The 18,280-nt window shown below is 42.5% G+C and overlaps 1 protein-coding gene across 2 annotated transcripts in view; it reads left to right on the plus strand.

Moving 5' to 3' along the window:
* Nucleotides 1-11,113: 11,113 nt before the first annotated feature.
* Nucleotides 11,114-18,280, plus strand: part of parn (poly(A)-specific ribonuclease (deadenylation nuclease)) — a 125,234-nt gene continuing 118,067 nt past the window's right edge. For both annotated transcript variants that reach the window (XM_072463523.1, XM_072463524.1), the window contains exons 1-13: nt 11,114-11,284; nt 13,472-13,549; nt 13,958-14,037; nt 14,118-14,185; nt 14,259-14,340; nt 14,405-14,465; nt 15,265-15,427; nt 15,495-15,557; nt 15,635-15,673; nt 15,741-15,783; nt 16,424-16,504; nt 17,524-17,580; nt 17,655-17,732. In XM_072463523.1, coding sequence (XP_072319624.1) covers nt 11,266-11,284; nt 13,472-13,549; nt 13,958-14,037; nt 14,118-14,185; nt 14,259-14,340; nt 14,405-14,465; nt 15,265-15,427; nt 15,495-15,557; nt 15,635-15,673; nt 15,741-15,783; nt 16,424-16,504; nt 17,524-17,580; nt 17,655-17,732 — 912 coding nt within the window. In that variant the 5' untranslated portion in view covers nt 11,114-11,265. The remainder of the gene's footprint in view (nt 11,285-13,471; nt 13,550-13,957; nt 14,038-14,117; nt 14,186-14,258; nt 14,341-14,404; nt 14,466-15,264; nt 15,428-15,494; nt 15,558-15,634; nt 15,674-15,740; nt 15,784-16,423; nt 16,505-17,523; nt 17,581-17,654; nt 17,733-18,280) is intronic.

Raw genomic sequence — 18,280 nt, forward strand, 5'->3', positions numbered from 1 at the left:
CCAGTCCAATGACTGATAACTGTGGCATTCAAAAGCAACACCTGTGGGAGATGTTTGTCATGGCCTCATATACAGGCAGTAAAAGAAGTGAGCTATGAACAGTGTTTGATTTCCTGTTTTTCAATGTGTTCACAAAATTTAAAAAAGGATTTTGGGTGAATGTCATGTGAATTGGGGATTTATTCGTTTTCCCAAATAGACGTTCTTCTCTAAACTGAGTACATGAGTCTTTTGGCATAATCACGCCTCCTGTTTGGAATTCCACGCCCTGTGATGTCATCAATTGCGCCGACTGCAGGATGTGACGCAATTGAGCTGTTACAGTTTTTCTCGATTGCTTTTGCCTGCTAAACTAGAACCCACTTGGTCTTCATGACTTCTTCCTTTTCACAGCAGAAGTCATCTCTTGCGAATGTGTTCATACGTTTTCATTGGGTTCACACATTTCTCACACCCTTTTGCAAAACAGTTAACACAGATGTCATTCAAAAACCCCAAACTCTATTGGTTTTCCCTCTAAACAAAAGGAAAACATCTTTTCACAGGTGGTATAGATTCTTTGCATAAGTCTGAATCACGGATTCACCTGTGAAACTCCTTTGCACAATTCTTCAATTAGCATCAGTCACTCTCCACCTATAGGTGCCCAGGACATAGGTGCTGAAGAATGTCAGGGCTGGATACGTCATGCAAGGAGATTTTTCCCTCGATGCCTTACCAGAGAAAATATCGAATGTGATGTGGATGAACCTGTGGCCCTTTCGTCGTGAACGAATAGACAATGACTAATTTGAACACAGTTGTTACTGTATATTCCCATATTTTTCCTATGTTTCTGATTTTGAGTATTTCTGTGTAAAGTATAACTATGTAAAGCAAGGAAATGCCAACAGGACATGTGGCTGCACTGGTTCATATTGATGGCCATATTTGTTATTTTGTTGTCCAGTGTGAAATGATTGATTAAAGAGCTGTTGAATTGGCAACACGTTGTAGTATTTGAAGGCAAGATTTGCTTTTGCTGCATGTTTTACGTGTTCGGAGAGAGTAACAGCCTTTTGCAATCAAAATGTGTCATTTTGTCCATAGTGCTTTTGTTCAGACACGGGTGTGAACTGTTTTGAGAATGTGATGTCAGAGGTGACACAGAGATCACAACCATCGAGAAAAACTGTGACTCTAAGACCAGGGGCAATATGGCAAAAGGTGTCCAGAGATTTTCAAAATTGTGACAAAAAAGCATATATTGTCTTTGTTAAAAACACAAAGCAGACAGTGTTTACGGCCAAGGGGGTTCTCACTATAAGAGTTCAAGACAGTATTTTTATTATGGATTTAGTTATTGTGCATTATGATAGTTGTTTACATTTTCCGGTGTGATGTGCTGTGTTTGTGAGCATGTCGCTGATGGAGAGGTAGCTCTTATTAATATTCATATCTTATATTCCCTGTGGGCCGTATCAGTAACAGCAGATGTCAGAGCTTCCCTGCCAACAGGCTGCAGTCAGAGATACATCCTCATATACGCACAGACCACGTTTTGTATAGATTTTGACATTATTCCCTCATCAAAAACACAGCACAGAGTTGAATTTAGCTTCTTTTATTGTTTAATTAATCCTTGTATTTTCTGCTTCTTCTCTGAGCCTCACAAAAACATTTCCCAGATTTTTTTATGTCAAATGTCGTGATGTTCCTGTTCTGTTCCATAAATCGAAGTCCATAAATCATCACCTGACTCTCATTACGTGCTTACATTAGCATGTCGGGGGAAAGCTAGGCTTTTTTATCTCCCCTTTGTAATTCCCTCCGCCGCCAGTAGATGGAGTGCTAACACAGATCCTGATGAAGGAACGCCTGACTAAGAGAATGTCATGTGTGCTTTTCAGTACAAACCTATTCTAAAACATGAAATGCCAAAGCAAAGGTACAAGGACAAGAACAAGATAGATGAAGAAGAATGTGAGTCTTTTAAGGTAAGGCACCAAAGGCAAAAAAAAGAAACAAATTCAAAGGGATTTGTTGGTCGGTTTGCGCTCTACATCTATATAATATCTAATATTTTAAGCCTGATTTATTAAAGTTTTGACTCAAACTTTCTGTAAATTATAGTTTTCATAAATACTAAACAAGTTTCCAAAAATCCCCTCTGTAATTCTATTTTTATATCTATTATGTCAACAAAATTAAGCAAGAAATCTAATCCTACACATTTTTTTCAGTGCAATTTTTGCCTTTTTTAAATATTAAAACATTGCATAATGAATACTTTGTTATACATTCTTGTCAACAGAAGCATTTTCCAATAGATGTCTGTAAATGGGTTAGTTTTTCTTCTTAAACTTGTATTTGACTTTTTCTAAATAACAGACAAAAGCAAAGCAGGTTTCAGGCTGACGACGTGCACATGAGCTGATGATGCGTCCACAGGAGAAAACACAGGGACGCAGCAGATGCCCAGGACAGAGCCTCTCATATGGGACACATCTCAGAGGACCAGGACCCTCCGCTCACTGCTCCACGGACACGGAACACGGGAGAACTCATCTGTGTTCTAATGCTGTTTCATCATAACAAATCATAACTGCAGTTTTAACATATTTAATTATGTATTCAGTTTCCTTCTCAAGAGCTTGAAACAGTCTGGACTAAAGGAAAATGGGGTTGGTCGTCACACTTTTAACTCTAGATCTAATTGCTCATTATCAAAACATCTCTCAAACGTCATTCATGCATTAAATGAAAGTTTGAACTCTGGGTTTGAAATGGGCAAAACTTCCACTTTTATATCTCATTCTGATCAAAAGAAATGAACCGTTAAATACAGCAAAACTAATTGTGACAAATGACTGTGTCAGGGCCGGCTGTCTCTGAACATGAGCATGAAACAAGGAGCAACTATGCTCTGCCACTCAAACATAGAGCTAAAGAGTGAGTAAAGCCACAGTCAGACCACAAACATGCAACGTAAGAGAGCGTGTAAGACATGTAAGAGAACATGCAAGAGAACATGCAAGACAAGTAAGAGAACATGCAAGACAAGTAAGAGAGCATGCAAGACAAGTAAGAGAACATGTAAGACAAGTAAGAGAGCATGCAAGACAAGTAAGAGAACATGCAAGACAAGTAAGAGAGCATGTAAGACAAGTAAGAGAGCATGCAAGACAAGTAAGAGAACATGTAAGACAAGTAAGAGAACATGCAAGACAAGTAAGAGAGCATGCAAGACAAGTAAGAGAACATGCAAGACAAGTAAGAGAGCATGTAAGACAAGTAAGAGAACATGTAAGACAAGTAAGAGAACATGTTAGACAAGTAAGAGAGCATGCAAGACAAGTAAGAGAACATGCAAGACAAGTAAGAGAGCATGTAAGACAAGTAAGAGAGCATGCAAGACAAGTAAGAGAACATGTAAGACAAGTAAGAGAACATGCAAGACAAGTAAGAGAGCATGCAAGACAAGTAAGAGAACATGCAAGACAAGTAAGAGAGCATGTAAGACAAGTAAGAGAGCATGCAAGACAAGTAAGAGAACATGTAAGACAAGTAAGAGAACATGCAAGACAAGTAAGAGAGCATGCAAGACAAGTAAGAGAACATGCAAGACAAGTAAGAGAGCACGTAAGACAAGTAAGAGAACATGCAAGACAAGTAAGAGAACATGTAAAACAAGTAAGAGAGCATGCAAGACAAGTAAGAGAACATGTTAGACAAGTAAGAGAACATGTAAGACAAGTAAGAGAACATGCAAGACAAGTAAGAGAACATGTAAAACAAGTAAGAGAGCATGCAAGACAAGTAAGAGAACATGTTAGACAAGTAAGAGAACATGTAAGACAAGTAAGAGAGCATGCAAGACAAGTAAGAGAACATGTAAGACAAGTAATAGAACATGTAAGACAAGTAAGAGAGCATGCAAGACAAGTAAGATAACATGCAAGACAAGTAAGAGAACATGTAAGACAAGTAAGAGAGCATGCAAGACAAGTAAGAGAGCATGCAAGACAAGTAAGAGAGCATGCAAGACAAGTAAGAGAACATGTAAGACAAGTAATGGAACATGTAAGACAAGTAAGAGAACATGTAAGACAAGTAAGAGAGCATGCAAGACAAGTAAGAGAGCATGCAAGACAAGTAAGAGAACATGTAAGACAAGTAATAGAACATGTAAGACAAGTAAGAGAGCATGCAAGACAAGTAAGATAACATGCAAGACAGGTAAGAGAACATGTAAGACAAGTAAGAGAGCATGCAATACAAGTAAGAGAGCATGCAAGACAAGTAAGAGAGCATGCAAGACAAGTAAGAGAACATGTAAGACAAGTAAGAGAGCATGTAAGACAAGTAAGAGAACATGTAAAACAAGTAAGAGAACATGTAAGACAAGTAAGAGAACATGCAAGACAAGTAAGAGAGCATGCAAGACAAGTAAGAGAACATGTAAGACAAGTAAGATAACATGCAAGACAAGTAAGAGAGCATGTAAGACAAGTAAGATAACATGCAAGACAAGTAAGAGAGCATGCAAGACAAGTAAGAGAACATGTAAGACAAGTAAGAGAGCATGCAAGACAAGTAAGAGAACATGTTAGACAAGTAAGAGAACATGTAAGACAAGTAAGATAACATGCAAGACAAGTAAGAGAGCATGCAAGACAAGTAAGAGAACATGTAAGACAAGTAAGAGAGCATGCAAGACAAGTAAGAGAACATGTTAGACAAGTAAGAGAACATGTAAGACAAGTAAGAGAACATGTAAGACAAGTAAGATAACATGCAAGACAAGTAAGAGAGCATGTAAGACAAGTAAGAGAGCATGCAAGACAAGTAAGAGAGCATGTAAGACAAGTAAGAGAACATGCAAGACAAGTAAGAGAACATGTAAGACAAGTAAGAGAGCATGTAAGACAAGTAAGAGAACATGTAAGACAAGTAAGAGAACATGCAAGACAAGTAAGATAACATGTAAGACAAGTAAGAGAGCATGCAAGACAAGTAAGAGAGCATGCAAGACAAGTAAGAGAGCATGTAAGACAAGTAAGAGAACATGTAAGACAAGTAAGAGAGCATGCAAGACAAGTAAGATAACATGTAAGACAAGTAAGAGAACATGTAAGACAAGTAAGAGAGCATGTAAGACAAGTAAGAGAACATGTAAGACAAGTAAGAGAACATGTAAGACAAGTAAGAGAGCATGTAAGACAAGTAAGAGAGCATGCAAGACAAGTAAGAGAGCATGTAAGACAAGTAAGAGAACATGCAAGACAAGTAAGAGAACATGTAAGACAAGTAAGAGAGCATGTAAGACAAGTAAGAGAACATGTAAGACAAGTAAGAGAACATGTAAGACAAGTAAGAGAGCATGCAAGACAAGTAAGAGAGCATGTAAGACAAGTAAGAGAGCATGCAAGACAAGTAAGAGAACATGTAAGACAAGTAAGAGAACATGTAAGACAAGTAAGAGAGCATGCAAGACAAGTAAGAGAACATGTAAGACAAGTAAGATAACATGCAAGACAAGTAAGAGAGCATGCAAGACAAGTAAGAGAACATGTAAGACAAGTAAGAGAGCATGTAAGACAAGTAAGAGAGCATGTAAGACAAGTAAGAGAACATGTAAGACAAGTAAGAGAGCATGTAAGACAAGTAAGAGAACATGTAAGACAAGTAAGAGAGCATGCAAGACAAGTAAGAGAGCATGTAAGACAAGTAAGAGAGCATGTAAGACAAGTAAGAGAACATGTAAGACAAGTAAGAGAGCATGTAAGACAAGTAAGAGAACATGTAAGACAAGTAAGAGAGCATGTAAGACAAGTAAGATAACATGCAAGACAAGTAAGAGAACATGTAAGACAAGTAAGAGAGCATGCAAGACAAGTAAGAGAACATGTAAAACAAGTAAGATTCAGTACTTGATGTTTTCTCCAGTGCAGTTCTAAGTTGTAACACACAGAGTGTTGAGGCTCCTGTCAAATCTCACACGCGTCTTTGGAACAATCGACCTTCAAAGCCGTAAACTGTGGACCTCTCTCCACTTAAGTGCTGCCAGTGCACCACCTGTAATGCTTTTAATGTCTTTTGTGTGTAACTATGCAGGTCCTGAAAATAAATAAATAAATAAATAACACCCTTTTCCCACTGCTATTCAGAGTTAAAAGCACACTATGTAACCTTTCATGTCATGAAAATGTAACTGCTTTGACTGGAATGTTCCTTAGTGCAGGTATGTAAACACGTCTATATCTTTTATTTATTATATAACAGACAAGCAGGTTTGCTCCATCCGTTCTTTTTCACTGTTTCTAATTGAATATGAGGCAGATTTTCATCCTCTAAAGACCGTTTAGCTCCTTGTGGATCAAAGAATACGTATGTGGAGTCTAATGATCTGTCTGAGTCTGTTTAAAATGCGGCTTGGTCAGTGGAGCTGTCAGTGTGTATCTCCAACTCACTTTGGAGAGAGAGTGGTCACTCCAGTCCTAGAGTTAGTTTAAATGATAAACAACAAAAGACAAAGTAAAGCCTTCTATATATGCTCTGCGTTTAATTAAAATGAACAAGCAAAAAAGGAACTGATGCCCTCCGCTCTGCGCAGTATGTGCGTAATGGTCCTGTAATGATGCAATCGTAAACACATTAGACATTTTCTGCTGTATTTCAGTTATTTAAGATGAACTTGTCATGATTTACATGTTAATAACAATCCAAAGTATTGATTTGAAAATGCAGGCTTGATTATCAGCTGTTGGTCCTTCACATTTCACTGCAGCAGGCAGCGGATTCTTGTCTTTACATCTTTGAAATATGCAAGATTTTTGAACATTCGTTTATGACCCAGAGTTTGAATCTTTTGAAGATCAGCAAATAAGTGTGTCTACAGAACTGTGGGCAGGGAAAGGGTCAGGGAAGACACTACAAGATCACTCATACATACACGAATCACTCAAAATACTTCTCATGGGTCTGAAGTGAGGTGCTGCTGCTATTTTGAGGTAAGAAGTTGCTATGGCGTCTGCTGCTGCGCTGTGGTCTCAGAAGAAAGGTTTATTCATCTGTAACATCCTCAAAGGTTCTGTTTGTCTCCAGAGATGGATTAGGGCCATCAGGAGAGACCAGTGGACCTCCTGAAATCACTCCAGACAGTGAGCACAGTTTCGGGGGGACACAGAGCAGACAGAGTGTCATGCAGGGGGTGAGACCAGCATAAACGTGAGTTTAGCCAGCTCCTGCACCGAGTCCAGAGCACAGCCCAGGACAGAGCTGGACTTGACTTCTTCCTTTCCCTCTCTGTGATGCTGCTGCTCCAGCAGGCCACACCTACAGGAGCTGATGCCACCACAGAGTCGAAGAAGGTCTTTCTCCAAAAGAAAAAAATTGTAAAATTGGCAACTGTGAATTGTCCTAGTGAATGAATGTTTGTCTGTATCTATGTATCTGGCCCCTGTCCAGGGTGTACCCCATCTCAGGCCCAAAGTCACTGGGATAGGCTCCAGTCACCAGCGACTCCTAACGGGAACAAGCGGTAGAAAAAGAATGAATGAATGTGTAACTCACTACACCCAGATTTGACTCACGTGACCAATTTAGCTCCAAATGGAAGAAACTGATATTTGAATAGATCCATGAACTGAACATGTTCTGCTCCTGGCTCTATTCAAACTGTGGACTATGGCTCCCTCTAGTGGCAATGAAGATTTCATTTGTGACTTGTAATCATAATAAAACTAGAGAAATCGTCGCCATGGTAAACTTTGGTAACAAAGAACCAGTTCCAGCAGACATGGCCTGACTCATGCAAACAAATGGGGAGCTAGACTCTATCATATCATGTTCCACCAAACGAATGTGAAATATTCTAGATTTTGTTTTTCCAGAATAATGATTGTGGTTGTGTCCATGTCCATCTGAGCTGAGTCATTATTTTTTATTAACTTATCGGTATTTTTAATTGACTGTATCTTATGTGTCACTTTTGTATATTGCACTTTTCTCTACAGCACTTTCGGCTTAGCTGTAAGTCCATCCATCTATCCACCTTCTGCCGCTTTATCCGGGGTTCGGTCGCGGGGGCAGCAGTCTCAGCAGGGACTCCCAGACTTCCTTCTCCCCAGACACTTCCTCCAACTCCTCCGGGGGGATCCCGAGGCGTTCCCAGGCCAGCCGAGAGACATAGTCTCTCCAGCGTGTCCTGGGTCTTCCCCGGGGCCTCTTCCCGGTGGGACATGCCTGAAACACCTCCCGAGGGAGGCGCCCAGGAGGCATCCGGAACAGATGCCCGAGCCACCTCAGCTGGCTCCTCTCGACGTGGAGGAGCAGCGGCTCTACTCCGAGCTCCCCCCGTGTGGCCGAGCTCCTCACCTTATCTCTAAGGGAGCGCCCAGCCACACGGCGGAGGAAACTCATTTCGACCGCTTGTATCCGCGATCTTGTTCTTTCGGTCACTACCCAAAGCTCATGACCATAGGTGAGGTCAGGAACGTAGACCGACCGGTAAATAGAGAGCTTTGCCTTTCGGCTCAGCTCCCTCTTCACCACAACGGTCCGATGCAGCGACTGCATCACTGCAGCCGCTGCACCGATCCGCCTGTCGATCTCACGCTCCATCCTTCCCTCACTCGTGAACAAGACCCCGAGATACTTGAACTCCTCCACTTGGGGCAAGGACTCCCCACCCACCTGGAGAGGGCAAGACACCTTTTTCCTGTCGAGAACCATGGCCTCGGATTTGGAGGTGCTGATTCTCATCCCAGCCGCTTCACACTCGGCTGCAAACCGTCCCAGTGCATGTTGCAGGTCCGGGTTTGATGGAGCCATCAGGACAACATCGTCTGCAAACAGCAGAGATGAGATCCTGTGGTCCCCAAACCGGACACCCTCCGACCCCTGACTGCGCCTAGAAATTCTGTCCATAAAAATTATGAACAGAACCGGTGACAAAGGGCAGCCCTGGCGGAGTCCAACATGCACTGGGAACAGGTCTGACTTACTGCTGGCAATGCGAACACAGCTCCTGCTCCGGTCATACAGGGACCGGACAGGCCTGAGCAAAGGGCCCCGGACCCCATACTCCCGGAGCACCCCCCAAAGGACACCCCGAGGGACACGGTCGAAAGCCTTCTCCAGATCCACAAAGCACATATGGACTGGTTGGGCAAACTCCCATGAACCCTCGAGCACCCGATGGAGGGTATAGAGCTGATCCAGTGTTCCACGACCGGGACGAAAACCACTCTGCTCCTCCTGAATCCGAGGTTCGACTATCGGTCGGATTCTCCTCTCCAGTACCTTGGAATAGACCTTACCTGGGAGGCTGAGGAGTGTGATCCCTCTGTAGTTGGAACACACCCTCCGGTCCCCCTTCTTGAACAGAGGGACCACCACCCCGGTCTGCCAGTCCAGAGGCACGGTCCCCGACCGCCACGCGATGTTGCAGAGACGTGTCAGCCAAGACAGTCCTACAACATCCAGATACTTTAGGTACTCAGGGCGGATCTCATCCACCCCCGGAGCCCTGCCACCGAGGAGTTTGCGAACAACCTCAGTGACTTCAGCTTGGGTGATGGATGAGCCAGCCTCCGAGTCCCCGGTCTCTACTTCCTCTTCGGAAGACGTGACTGAGGGATTAAGGAGATCCTCAAAGTATTCCTTCCACCGTCCGACGACATCCCCAGTCGAGGTCAGCAGGCCTCCACCCGCACCGTAAACGGTGTTGGTGAGGCACTGCTTCCCCCTCCTGAGGCGCCGGACGGTTTGCCAGAATTTCTTTGGTGCCGACCGATGGTCCTCCTCCATGGCCTCCCCGAACTCCTCCCAGGCCCGGGTTTTTGCCTCTGCGACAGCACGAGCCGCGGCTCGCCTGGCCTGCCGATACCCGTCGATGACCTGCGGAGACCTACAAGCCAGAGTGGCCTGATAGGCCTCCTTCTTCAGTCTGACGGCATCCCTTACTTCCGGTGTCCACCACCGGGTTCAGGGGTTGCCGCCACGACAGGCACCGGAGACCTTGCGACCACAGCTCCGAGCACCCGCATCAACAATGGAGGCGGAGAACATGGTCCACTCGGACTCAATGTCCCCAACCTCCTCCGGGACATGGGAGAAGCTCTCCCGGAGGTGCGAGTTGAATACCCTACTGACAGAGGGCTCCACTAGACGTTCCCAACAGACCCTCACAATGCGCTTTGGTCTGCCAAGTCTGTCCGGCTTCCTCCTCCGCCAGCGGATCCAACTCACCACCAGGTGGTGATCGGTTGACAACTCTGCCCCTCTCTTCACCCGAGTGTCCAAGACACGCGGCCGGAGGTCAGATGACACGACAACAAAGTCGATCATTGACCTCCGGCCTAGGGTGTCCTGGTGCCATGTGCACTGATGGACACCCTTGTGCTTGAACATGGTGTTCGTTATGGACAATCCGTGGCTAGCACAGAAGTCCAATAACTGAACACCGCTCGGGTTTAGATCGGGGAAGCCGTTCTTCCCAATCACCCCTCTCCAGGTGTCACTGTCATTGCCCACGTGGGCGTTGAAAGCTAAGGGGGAAAGAGCCTGAGCTTGTGCGGGAGGTTGAGCGATACCGACTAGATATAGTCGGCCTCACCTCCACGCACAGTTTGGGCTCTGGAACCCATCTCCTCGAGAGGGGCTGGACGCTCCACTTCTCTGGTGTTAGTTGTAAGTGTACTTTATAAATAAACCTTGACATTGACTCGTGGTATTGACACAATTTTGTTCTTTTCAGAATTCAGAGAATAATCATAAGAATCCACCGGAAATGCATTGAGTGACTGTTTTACACATGGATCTATTATATTATATTATATTATATTATATTATATTATATTATAAAATATTATATTATATTATATTATCCATCCATCCATCCATTTTCTACCGCTTGTTCCCTTTTGGGGTCGCGGGCGACTGGAGCCTATCCCAGTGACTTCGGGCCTTAGGCGGGGTACATCCTGGACAGTGGCCAACTTGTCGCAGTATATAATATAATATAATATAATATAATATAATATAATATAATATAATATAATATAATATTATATCCTTTGTTGGTTTCTGGAAATTGGTTTGTTCCTGAGTCTGTCCCACGTGAACCTGACGTGAGCACGTGACACGTCCACCCCGGAAGTGTTATTAAATTCCAGCGGTGCTAGTGCTAGTTAGCTCTCAGTTCGCCGTCAGCAGCAGCAGCAGCTCATTCAGCACACACCGGGACCGGGAGGGTTGATCTTTGTGCTGCACGCTGCGGGGATGGAGCTGACACGCAGGAGTGAGTATCTCCCGTGCACACGTGATTCTGCACAAGCGCTTCGACACACCGGGACTGATGAGCGCGTGTGAACCGTACGCACGAGCCGCTTTCACCGCTCGCTTCTCTGCGTTAGCCGTGTAGCTGTGTTAGCTTTAGCCGAGGCTCGACAGATTTACAGTTTCCTCTGAGTAAGAAACAGTCGGTGCCAAAAGCAGCTTTTAACTCGGTTAAACTTGAAATTGAATAAAAAATCCTCTGCGACGCAGTAGAATATGGGCCGTAAATAGAAGGGCACTTGACGGGACGTTCGTTATTTGCGTTGTCACTTGAAATTACTCTCTAAAAAAGATTGTTTTTCCTCCATAATGCAACTCAACCGTGCACAATATTTGATGAATTACACATAGTTTTTGAATGAAGTTGTTTTTAATTTCTTAAACTACTAAAATGGCATACGATGTAAAAAATAATAAGAATAATAATACTTTACATCTGAAATTGAATGTTGTAATCCAACAATGATCAGTTATTTAATGCTGTATTCCAAATCACACTTTTATAAACAGGGGCTCATCTGTCATTTCTGCTCCAGGGCAAAATAAATCATTATATTTATATTGTTAGTTTTGTAAATCCTACTGTTCTAAAAACCTTTGGACAAGCGTCTTTGGGTCACTGAAAAGCGCTATATAAATAAAAGTTATTATTATTATTACCTTTGCACCAGTTTGATGTCCTGTGGGAAAAATATGATGTGATCTTTGAGGATGAGACGTCTCATGATGGTTAAAAAATGTTTTTAAATAGGGGCATATTTTATTGTGGTAATTTGTTGTGTTGTAACAGAAGATTCCCCATCACAGCACAAACCTCTAAAATTGCACCTCAAATGATACAATCATGTGAAAAACCTTCCTCATAACTGATATTTTTCAAAATAATTTGAGTGTTGCTACAAACCACAGGATTGAAACAAACCCAGACCGACGGGATCGCCTCTCCACAGAGCTGAACTGTAACATGGTATTATCTGCTAGTCTCCATGGCATAGGATAAATACTAGTTTAGTATTATGGTTATTGTGAGGATAAACATGGCAGTTTAACGATTATTCAAGATGACACACACACACACACACACACACCTCCTGTGTGAGACCTGCTTCATGCTACATTTATGTTAACTTTTTTGAGGACAGTGAGCAGAAAGGACTTAATCTTGCTTCTAAAATTGTCACATTTCTTTTTAATTGATTCAGGGTTTTTTTTTATTCAATAGATCTTCTAATAATGTTAGATTATACATTTTAAGTCTTTGTGATTCATATTGTGACCTAATGTTGACATCCCTATGCTACACTGGGGAACAGGCAAACGTCTTGTCTCCATGGAAACAAGAAGGCCAGAAAAGTTACAGTGCACTTTCTACATTCTAAATAGCGCTGGGTATCGATTCAAATTTCAAGAATCGATTCGATTCCGATTTTTACGTTACAAAATCAATTTTTTTCCAATTTTCTCAGATTCGATCCGATTTTCGATCTGATTTCCGTTTCGATCCGATTTCGATTCGATCCGGGGGTTAATGTTATTAAAAATGTATTTGAACCGTTTCCTTCACTTCATGACTGTGTAGAGAAGCAACATATTAAAACTAGTATTATATCAATATTAAACAGCAAATCTTACAAGTATTGGTAGTTACTGATGAAAAGGTTAAGGGTCAATCTACCTTCAAGAAAGATAATTCAGGACAATAAATGGAGGACATCATTGAGGTGACTACATCTGCAACAGTGGATTCTACTGGGACACTAACCACTGCAGTATTATTATGCTTGAAAATAATTAAGAATTCACCCAAAAGCGGTTGCTACCAAAAGTATTTTTATTTTAAAACTGCTCACACACTGCCAGTACTGAAACTGGAAGTATAAAATGTAAACGTTGAGCATTTTTCAAAAAAAATAAAAAATAATAATTAATTAAAAAAAAAAAAAAAAGATCTTTGGACGTACGAATCGATAATCGGTCATTAATATGTGAATCGATTAAAAATCGGAAAATCGATTTTTTTTCAACCCAGCTCTAATTCTAAAGTCTGTTTTTAAATCAGTTGTTTTATACAAGTTTGCTTCAGAGATGGTAAAATCCAGAGGGGTTTTAAATGTAGTTAAAACTGTTACTGTCGTTTGTGTGTTTTCAGATTTCAAGGAGAGTCTGGGCACTGTGTATGAGGCCATCCAAGAGGCAGATTTCCTGGCCATCGATGGGGAATTCTCAGGTGTTTGTATATTTGTATCTATGCTGGAAATGTGGCTGGATGATACGGCAAAAGTATTCATCAAAATGTTTTTCATCAGCTTTAATTTTCAATTCAGTTTTACTGAATAGAAATGGTTTTCAGTGATTTATGAGCATGACAAACCTTTAATCATTGTCATTTATAATACAAATAAATGACATGTCTCTTTACTGTGGTCAGGGCCCACTGCACTGGCCGTGCGAGGAGCACAGAGACTGCAGAGCGCTCTGTGGTCAGCTCAGAGTTCAGAAGATTTCAAATATCTGCTCTGCACTTTTTCTATCACGTTTAAAATGTTTAAGACTCTATAATGGTTTTGAATGTCGCGGCCTTTAGGTTCTGTTGCTATGATACTGTGGATGACCATAACCTGTGCTGTGTTTGCAGGCATCAGTGATGGTCCAAATGTGAGTGCGCTGACCAACGGGCTGGACACTCCCGAGGAGCGCTACACCAAGCTCAAGAAGGTGGGTGCTCTGCTGCCCTCGCCGCCCGGTCACTGTCTGGTCAGTCCGATTGTACTAACACATCTGCCTCTGTTCTGCAGCATTCTATGGACTTCCTCCTCTTTCAGTTTGGGTTATGTACGTTTAAGTATGATCACTCAAAGTCCAAGTGAGTCTCCAAACACTAAGGCAAAACTCCAACGCTTCACAAACATGACTCATAATGATCTTCTCTTTTCCAGGTACATCATTAAACCTTTTAATTTTTACGTATTCCCCAAGCCCTTCAACAGATCGTCTCCTGACATCAAGTTTATTTGTCAGGTATGCCGAGCTGTTTGTTTGTACAGTATATTTGAATCCAAACTGACGGCCTTTCTCTCTGCAGAGCTCCAGTATAGACTTCCTGGCCAGTCAAGGGTTTGACTTTAATAAGGTCTTCTGCCACGGTACGTGAAGGCTCATTCTCTTCTCTTGAACGTCCAAACACACTGGACACATTGATCAGCAGAGATGATAAACTACGGTCCCTGCACCATGTGCTTTTGTTTATTTGGTCTGCTAAGTTAAAGTGAAGGTAAAAACAAGCAGAGCTTCAGTGTTTGTCGTGCTGCAGAGGAAACGAAGCCTCATGTCGTTGATGTCACTTCTGTGTTTGCCAAATGTGTGACTGTTTGTATTACAGTTTTCATTAGCAATTATTTATACGTGAAATGCTTTAATGCTTATGCTAAGTGACTGGACGACCCTGAACATCTGCCCGGCTCACAGCGAATCAGTTTTAGTGTTGTTCAGCGCTCTCAGATGTCTGTGTGGCGACTGTAGAGAGCGCTTACAAATCCCAGTTTGGACTTGTAGCTCTGCACATAACGGCAGTGTTCTCACTGAGGGGTTTTAGCATGGCGGGCTTCGGCTGGTCACCGCCATGCCCAAAAGATACCTCCAGGTATTAAGATCCCGCCAACATCCTTCAACCTCAGCCCAGTGAGAACACTGTGACAGTGTTTGCATCGTGACTCAGTTTTAATGCTCAGGAAAAGGCTTGATACTGATTTCAATACCACCAAAAACATGTCTTGTGTGTACAATGTGTTCGATAGACTAACATTCACAACATTAGTGCGTACTTGTTATCTAAGTCTGCCAAAACTCACTACCATTCGAAAAGTCATATTTTGTCCTGTTGGATTTATTTAGTGTTTATACATACTCAAGGTTTCACTATTGATTGGTGATGTTGTGTTGAAGGAATCCCGTACCTGAACCAGGACGAGGAGGTGCAGCTGAGGGAGCAGACGGAGGAGAGGAGGAACCAGCATGCTAACGGTGTGGGGACACCTTCTTTCCTCTCCCCCTCCAAGAGCCCCGCTCATGTGCCCGAGGAGCACAAGGACTTCATCAGCAGAGTGGTGTAAGTGTCTGCTCCAGCTCCAGCAGCTAAACGTCCGAGCATCTCAGTGTCACGCGTGTTCTTTCAGACAAAAGGTGGAGGCGCTCCTCAGTAACGCCGACAAATCCCTGGACCTGGATCCGTGCACAGGGTAAGAGCTGCGTCCCCCATAAACGCCCTGTGAACATAGTATTCTGATGGTGGTAATCGTACATGATGTTCCCTCAGGTTCCAGAGAAAGCTCATATACCAGACTCTGAACTGGAAGTGAGTGTTTTATCTTTGAGCTCTTGACTTCTGTGGGACAAGACATTAACATGTTCCTGTGTTTTAGGTTTCCAAAAGGGCTTCATATAGAGACTGTGGAAACGGAAAAGGTAAAGCTTCAACCTACAGCTGAGCAGTTGCATCATAGCGCTGCATTCAACAGTGACCCGACCCATCGTGACAAGTCAACTTTAAAAATATTTCTATTTGAGGATCATAATCATTATCAGGACTGAACAGACGCTAAAATGCCAAAAGTCCTTTTTTAGAACTCACTGGCAAATAAACTTTCATCCAGAGGCCTTCACCTTATTTCAACCTGTAGATGAATCTTTATGTGCTCGCTGGTGGTGCAGTGGTTAAGTGTTGCACATATGTCGTGGGTCAGTCCAGAAAAGGCTGAATCTCAGTGTTGAATAGAAATAAAAAAATTTAATAATCATTCAAATGGCAGACTTGTCGACGCAAAAATAATTCATTTAATTATAATTAACTAACAAATGTACTCAAGACAGTGACAGAAACTGAAGCTGGTGTTGAGCTTTGCTTCAGCAGGAAAAGTATTCTGAATGTAAAAAGCTGACTGTACAGATATAAATTGTCTGTTTGCTCTCCCTACATGAACTCAAACGTCTTATCTTCTCTTGGTAAACCACAGTTCCATCGATCCTGTAATTTGCTTTCAGGATTTAAAAATCTGCATTTTCACAAAACGTGACGTAAAGACTCACTTCCTGTGCTGTTTCGCAGAAGGAGCGGTTCATCCAAGTGAGTAAGGTGGATGACGAGGAGCGGAGGAGACGAGAGCAGCAGAAGCTGGAGAAGGAGCAGGTGAGGCTGCAGCGCCACACTGTGGACACTCTGTGCTACTGCAGATAAGGCCTTTAGGGCTGCTCCCAGTCCAGCTTCAGAAAGCTTTTGCTCGTGATGGTAGAGGACGCGTCAAGGTGTGTGTAACACATTCCCAATACACTCACAGTACTGACACTGAATCAGAATATGTTCTGAGGAGCAACAAATGAGAGAACTTTGTGAGAAGGTCACTCAATCTTAGTAATTAAAACAAAGTGACTCGAAATTAGTATGAAAATGGGGCTTGCAGAGGTTATTCTTGTGAACGATCACAATTCCCCCTCAAAGAGGAACCGGCAAATATTTATCACCAGTGAACCACAAAACGGACAAAGTGACGGTCTTGATTCTCGCGCTGCAGCTTCAGCTTCTGACAAGAGCGACACCAAATGACACAGTACATGTTGGTCACGTGACCTTTCTTTAAAGTGACGCAGCCTCGACTCGTTTGGCCCATCAATAGCTTTTAATACCAATACAAGGAGTGGACACATGTGACTCGCCTAAAGGCGTCTTTGGGTCACTGAAAAGCGCTATATAAATAAAAGTTGTTATTATTATTATTATTATTATTATTATTATTATTAAAGGCAATGTGTTACTAGGGATGTGAGAAGATCTTATATCCATGTTGAGTGTTATCTATCCTCAAGTGTTCTCTTATCGATTCCTAATGAATATAAAATGTCTATGCGTCTAGTTTATTGACCTTTTTATTTAACCAGGAAAGTCCCAATGTGATGAGGCAGCCCTTATTCACAAGGGGCTGAGCCTATTCCTACAGTGTTATTCAAATTACAAGTGTAACTTATCCAGACCGACAGAGCAGTGATCACAGAGCTGTCCGCCGCGCTCGCCTCACAGAGCACCCGCCTCACGTGCACCACAGTGTAGGCCTCACACGAGCGGACACTTCTGCTCGTAGTGAAGTCTGAGGTCAAAGGTGAGGGACTCGTTTAGAGGGTGAATGTACTGATGATAAACTGGTCGGTTGTCAGGAGGAGCTGAACGACGCTGTGGGCTTCTCCAGAGTGATCCACGCCATCTCCAAATCTGTGAGTGAAGCCGCACCATTGCTCCAGCTCGTTACAAGTGTTCCCTGTTGTAACCGTCCCCTTTACCGCATCAGGGCAAACTGGTGGTGGGCCACAACATGCTGCTGGACGTCATGCACACCATTCACCAGTTCTACTGCCCGCTGCCCGAGGTACGGCCTTTTTTCCTACGCTGCGGCTGCTGACGAGCACTGCAGCGGACGTTAGCTTTATCTAGAAGTTTAGCTAATCAAAATGTATTACAACAACACAAGTTTAAGTGATGAATATTCGATTATTCCAGTAACAATTAGGAACGCAATGATTACTAAGCTCATTGTGACGATAAAAACGAATAAATGGAAATGTTTGTCTGTTATAAAAAGTATTTTCATAATGTGTTTTACTGTTTAGTCCAAAGACAGTGCATTACTAAATCAAAAATATCAGAATAAACTGTCATAATAATGCACTTCAGTCGCCCTATTAGAACCTTTTATTGTTTAAAAATGTAATTCAAAAGTTTTTTGTCCAATCGTTACTGAAATGGTAATACTGGTAAGATCACAATGTAATGGAACTAAAAACTTAGAATTGCGTGTCCTTTAAGTCCTTTTAATGTGGCTGTTTTTAAGAATAATTTCACTTTAGTTTTTGTGTGATCTTTTATATGGTGACAGTTCACAATAATCGTAACTCGACCTCAGTCGGAGCAGTAGAA

The sequence above is a fragment of the Eucyclogobius newberryi genome, unplaced genomic scaffold, assembly GCF_026437365.1.
Source record: "Eucyclogobius newberryi isolate DKJ021-1_F unplaced genomic scaffold, fEucNew1.0.hap1 SCAF_4, whole genome shotgun sequence".
Classification (NCBI taxonomy): Eukaryota; Metazoa; Chordata; class Actinopteri; order Gobiiformes; family Gobiidae; genus Eucyclogobius; species Eucyclogobius newberryi.